Here is a 5,834-nt window from a genome sequence, read left to right as displayed (position 1 = left end):
TTGCAGAGCAGCTGAAATGAGAATAAGACGGTGAGCTGGAGGGGTAGAAGGTTGTGGCCAGAGCAGGTTATGAAATCCACAGAAGGCTTTGTAGAGGTCATGTCCAGCCTATTTGTTGTATCAGTTTCTTTTTTTTATACACTGTTTTAATGTACATTCAATAATGGGGCCGCCTATTATTTTCTTGGAAACTCTAATTCAAAACGTTACTTATATAGGCCAAAGTTTGCCTGCCTGAAAATTCAGTGTTGATTCTAGTTCTGCCCTCTGGAGTTAACACAGTGTGAGATTAAACAAGTCTGTTCTGCCTTCTGTTTTATAACCCTTAAACATTTAAAAATAGCTGTCATGTTTTCTCCAGACTCAACCTTCAAAGCTTATTCAGCTATTACAGAACGGTATGGTGGTGGTTTGTAAGCAGGGTGGTGGACAGGGCCAGGGCTTAAGTGAATAGAAGGGGCTTCTCAGAGAGCACTGAGCTCGGCGAAACCCGGGGAGGTCCTGGGGCACGCAGGCCTTTCCCACAGATAGAGGTGGCGGCAGCAGCTTGCGCCTGTGGACGACTGGCTGGAGGGCCTGGCATCCCAGGGAATAGGCCAGGCTGCTTCTTGATCCCGTTTCAGTCACTCACTGTCTTACCTAATCTGTCCCTGACCCACCATAGCAGTTCTCTTGGCTTTTGATGCCAAAGAGCTCCATAAAGACGAGGCTTATTTAGGCAGTACGAAAACTATATTTAGTTCATCTCAGCTGGCCAGTTAAGCAGTCCTTATGTGATCTGAGTTTGGACCAGGGCTCCTTCTAATACTCAGTGTCTTGTCTCATGTCTCCACTGCACACAGACTTCTGAATGGGACTCCGAATGCCTTACATCCCTGCAGCCCCTTCCTCTCCCCACGCCCCCTGCAGCAAACGAGGCACACCTGCAGACTGCAGCCATCTCCCTGTGGACAGTGGTGGCAGCTGTGCAGGCTATAGAGAGAAAGGTGGAGGTCCACAGCCGGCGACTCCTGCATCTAGAGGGACGGACGGGGACGGCAGAGAAGAAGCTGGCCAGCTGTGAGAAGACAGTGGCCGATCTCGGGAACCAGCTGGAGGGCAAGTGGGCCGTGCTGGGGACCCTGCTGCAGGAGTACGGGCTGCTGCAGAGGCGGCTGGAGAACCTGGAGAACCTGCTGAGGAACAGGAACTTCTGGATCCTGCGGCTGCCACCGGGAATTAAAGGAGACATCCCAAAGGTAGTCCTTCACTTGCAGGTGGAAAGGGGTACCTCTGGTCCTTAGCCTAGTCATGAGAGTAGTCTTGGTCAGTCAGGCTGAAGGAACCATGAAGCTGTTTTGTGTTTATCTATTTGGGAGGCATCCCATGTTCAATTTAGCGATCATTTGAAGTGTCAAGCTTCAGATTGGGAAGCTCTCCTGTAGAAAGTTGGTCATCTGGCAGATGGATCTTTTTTTCTCTTTTGTTTTCTCCTACTTATGACCCCCCCAAGTCACTTTTTTCTTTGTTAACCTGTCTGCCACAATCTTGGTGTGGAGACTAAATTAAATATCATTTAAATCAGTCCATTTGAATTTGTTGGCAATTCTGGTGAAAGAGTTAGAGGAAGGACAGGGAAGGGATATAGAATAAACGGTCACTCTAAGGGTTTGGGGTGACCTGTAGATCTGGGATTGACATAGACCTTGTCGTCAGCATCCTTCACAGAAGTGTGCTGCAGTGTGAGGACTCAGCCCATAAAAACAAAAGAAACAAACACCATCCTTAAGCTATGGGTGACAGCCTGGAGGCCGCTAGTTCCCAGGCAGCCCACTTTTTATTCCTTCATTCAACCAATACTTCTTGAACACTTAACTGTTTGCTTCATATCTGCATGCTGAAGGCACAGCAGTGAACAATTCCGGTGAGCTCCCCTGGAGCTTAAATGTTAGTGGGAAAAGAAAGATAATATAAACAAACAAAAAAATGAATACATTAAGTGCTTTGATAAAAATGAAAGTACTATCTGGTGATCTATTTTACACTGGGTGTCAGAGAAGATCTCATAAAGGAGATAATATTTAGCCTGAGACCGAATGACAGGGAGGGCCCAACTGTGAGAAGCTCTGCGGAAGAGCCTCTGGCAGGAAGAAGGCCTAGTGCAAAGTTTCAAAGGCGCAGACAAACTTGGAGCACCACGGAGAGGAAAAGGGCAGGTAGCAGGTATGCAGTAAGTAACCAGGAGCGGGACAGGGAGGGGTCAGGTCGTTTAGGGCAGTGCTTTTCAGCTCCAGCTGCACTTAGGAATCAGCTGGAGGCCTTTTGCATTTTCATGGGCATCACACACACAGATTCTGATTTACTAGGTCCAGGATGGGGCCTAAACAGTAATAAACCCAAAGCTCCATAGATGATTCCAACATTTGACTCGGTTTGTGAACCACTGATCAAAGGCATTGCAGACCAAGGTAAGGAATTTGGATTTTATCTTAGTGCTTCCAAGGGAAGACATTGGAGGGTTTTAAGAAGAGGAGTTACATTTTGAAAAAATCATTTGGCTGCTATGTGAAAAATGTATCATGGGGTAAGAACAGAAAGAAGCAAGGAGAAAATAAGGCAGCTGTAGTAGCTGGAGGAGTAAGCGTGGTTTGGATGACAGTAGCAGTGATGGACATGGAAACACGTGGACGGATTCAGGATATGTCAGTGGTAGAACAGACAATAGGACTTACTGATGGGGATTAGGGAAATGAGGAATCAAGAACAGCAATAATTGTAAATGTCCTGTGTGGTAATTCACTTAAAAGTCACTGTTCTAAGTGCTGTTGTTATTTCCACCAGAACCCTAACTAGTCCAAGATCATATCGTTACTGGGTATAAATGATGGAGCTGGATTGTAACCCATTGGCTCCAGAGCAGAGGCTCTTAACCACCTTGGGGTTCCCAGACTCTCAGGCTGTTGGCCTGAACGAGATGCATGCTGTTGGCATTTGCTGAGATGGGGACCACCTTGGGGGTGAGAAGGAACTAGGAGTTCTTCTTTGGCAGCGTTAGGTTTGCGATGCCTGGGATACATTCAGGAGACATGTAAGTGGGCTTCGCGTGAGTCTCGAAGGTGCGCAATAGCCATTGATGCATAGATTGTATTGTAAGTCATGAGACTGGGAGTGGTCACTGCAGAGAAAGTGGAGAAGCCTGAGAAAGGATCCAAGGACCAAGTTCCAGGGATGGGAGGGGACTGAGGACAAGTGGCCCGGAGGTAGGGACCAAGGAAGGAGGTGGGGTCACAGGGGCAAGGAGAAAACGCATTTCAAGGAGTTGTTATTTGGGTTGAGCATGTTACCGGGAGGCCTAGAAAGATGAGGGTAGTGAATGTGATTTGGCAACAGAGACCTCGCTGGTGACCTTGACCAGAGTTGTTTCAGCTCGGTGGTGGGCATAGAAGATGGAGCAGGGTGGGGAGGGAAAAAACGGATGACAGATAATGGACTCTCCAGGAGGACGAAGNCCGGGCGGGCGCCGCCTGCGGAGAGGCCGGGGGCCGGCCTGTGTGGGACCGCGCGGCGACGGCGGCGACTCCGGGCCGGGCCGGACAGCGCAGGGCCATGGCCGAGGCCACCCCGGCTCCGGTAAGGGCCGCCCGCGCGCCGAGCGCTGCGCGCCCGGGAGGGTGTGGGCGCGTCGGGCTGTGACCGCCGACCCGCGGAAGAGAGGAGGGCGGGAAGCACGGCCTGTCAGACGCGGGGCGCGGACCCCGCGGCCGAGCACAGGCGCCCTCGGCGTCCGCCGGCCGGAGTGCGGCCTGAGCGTGGGGTGGGAGCCCGACGCGGAGCGCGGGGCCGGGAAGGCTCGCCGCCTCCCTCGCCGTGAGGCCCCCCGCACCTCGCTGTCGGGCCGGGGCTCCCCGCCCAGCCAAGGTTTCCAGCGAGTGCAGGGCGGGTGTCAGCCCGCTGCGGCCGGGCAGACGCGGGGCGGCGGGCTCGGGGCGGTGCGTTCGTCCGCTCTCCTCCAGCGGTGGCGCCGGCCGCCTGAGCCTCGCACAGCCGCAGACGCGGTGTGACCGCCACGCACGGGCGTGCACGACAAGGACTGTGTGAGGACAGGGATTCCCCAGTGCCCAGCGCATGACAAGGCCGGACGCACACACGGCGACCCTCCGCGGGTGCTGCCGAGTGAATGATGGTGCGGGGGCCGAGGGCGGCATTGCCTGACGTGCGTTGATTCCTTCCGACGCTGCAGGCCTGCGGACGCCCGGCCTGCGGCCAGTTGCTAGGGCTGCAGATGACCAGGACGGTCCCTGCACGCAAGACCCATGTAGAACGAGCGGGGACTAAGCAAGAAACAGGACTGAAAAGTATGCCTTGGACTTGCCAACTAAGAAGTCTTGGGTTCCCCCCGAGAAGAGCCATTTTAGTGGGTCAGGAGCCAGCCTGCGCTACCAAGGAGTGACTGGAAAGAGAAAAAGAAGAAGAAAAAAAAAAAAAAACAGGAGGAAAAAGAGGGAGGGAGCAGTCATGGGGTGGGGAACAGAGCAGAAGGGAATGCCATCGCTGGCTGCCCTTCGATCTTTTTCCTTTTCCAATCTGTTTCTAAAATATGGTCGAGGTGGTCATGTGTCTGTGCCAGCCCTGTCCAACGGAAGTATAATTAATGGAAGCCATGTATACGCACAACTTTACATTTTCTAGTTATCTGTAAAAATTAAAAAGAAATAGATGAAATTAGCTTGAATGGGATTTTATTTAATTCCGTGCATACCAAAGACTTCCATGTGCAGTGAAAGTTAAGACATTAACTACACTCTGCATTTTTCCCCCATCCTACGTCTTCAAAATCTGGTGTGTATTGTATACTCAGCAGCATATCTCAATCAAAATAACCGTCCTTCAGGTGCTTAACAGCCACAGGTGGCTACCATATTGAATGGCACACGTCTAGCTTATGGGAAAAAAAATCAGGAGAGATGGAAATATTGGCCATAAAGAGAAAACAGCAATGTACCTAAAATTGTGGAAGGCGTTGGCATTCGGAGCATGAGTGGAGAGATTAGCTTTAAATAGGATGAACCTTTTCCCTGTGGGACAGAAAGGAGAAATCATGGATTAAGTTATTAATGAGTTTGAAGTGGGAAGCAGTGTGAAGAAAAAGAAGAGAAAGTTGAGAGGGTTTTGGTGTAATTACTCTTAACTTCTCCATGTCATCTCCTGAGAGTGAGGGGCCTGCAGCAGCCTCGAGGCTTCCTTCTCAGTGTGTGCTCCCTGCGCACCAGTGGCGTTAGTGTCACCAAGGAGCTTGTTAAAAATGCAGAATCTCAACTTTCCTCCCAGACCTGAATCAAAGTCTGCATTTTAACGAGATCTCCAGATGACTTTTATGCACACTTAGCTTGAGAAGCATTGTAGTAAAAGTGTAAGCAGAGGGCGGGGAGTTGGTAGCGGCCACTATATGGAATATGGGAAAAGAAGGGTGAGGCATCAGGCAGTGTTGAGTCCCCGCTGAGCTTAGACACCATAAGTGTGCAGCGACACCAGCTCACCTGGTTGTGTGACTTACCAGCCTGCTTACAGGAACAGAGAATGAGAACGATTGGACAGAATCAAACCTGGAGGTTTGCTGAGTGAAGAAGTTTTGCTGAGAAAGACAGATGGGGGAAAGAGTTGAAGGTAGCTGAAGTGCTCAGTCGAGGAAGAAAGCAAAGCCTGGAGCAGGCAGATAAGCCAGGAGCAGATGGAGTGGTCAAGGGTTCACTTTAGAGGGATTTGCAGAGCAGCTGAAATGAGAATAAGACGGTGAGCTGGAGGGGTAGAAGGTTGTGGCCAGAGCAGGTTATGAAATCCACAGAAGGCTTTGTAGA

At 51.0% G+C, this 5,834-nt stretch overlaps 1 protein-coding gene across 1 annotated transcript in view; it reads left to right on the top strand.

Moving 5' to 3' along the window:
* Nucleotides 1-348: 348 nt before the first annotated feature.
* Nucleotides 349-5,834, top strand: part of ZNF398 (zinc finger protein 398) — a 29,060-nt gene continuing 23,574 nt past the window's right edge. Inside the window, exons 1-2 of the mRNA XM_019634650.1 lie at nucleotides 349-398; nucleotides 794-1,238. Of these exons, the coding sequence (XP_019490195.1) occupies nucleotides 349-398; nucleotides 794-1,238 (495 nt within the window). The remainder of the gene's footprint in view (nucleotides 399-793; nucleotides 1,239-5,834) is intronic.

The sequence above is a fragment of the Hipposideros armiger genome, unplaced genomic scaffold, assembly GCF_001890085.2.
Source record: "Hipposideros armiger isolate ML-2016 unplaced genomic scaffold, ASM189008v1 scaffold_1790, whole genome shotgun sequence".
In the NCBI taxonomy this organism is placed as follows: Eukaryota; Metazoa; Chordata; class Mammalia; order Chiroptera; family Hipposideridae; genus Hipposideros; species Hipposideros armiger.
The sequence above is the reverse complement of the archived record's forward strand: the minus strand, read 5'-3'. Positions and strand labels throughout refer to the sequence as shown.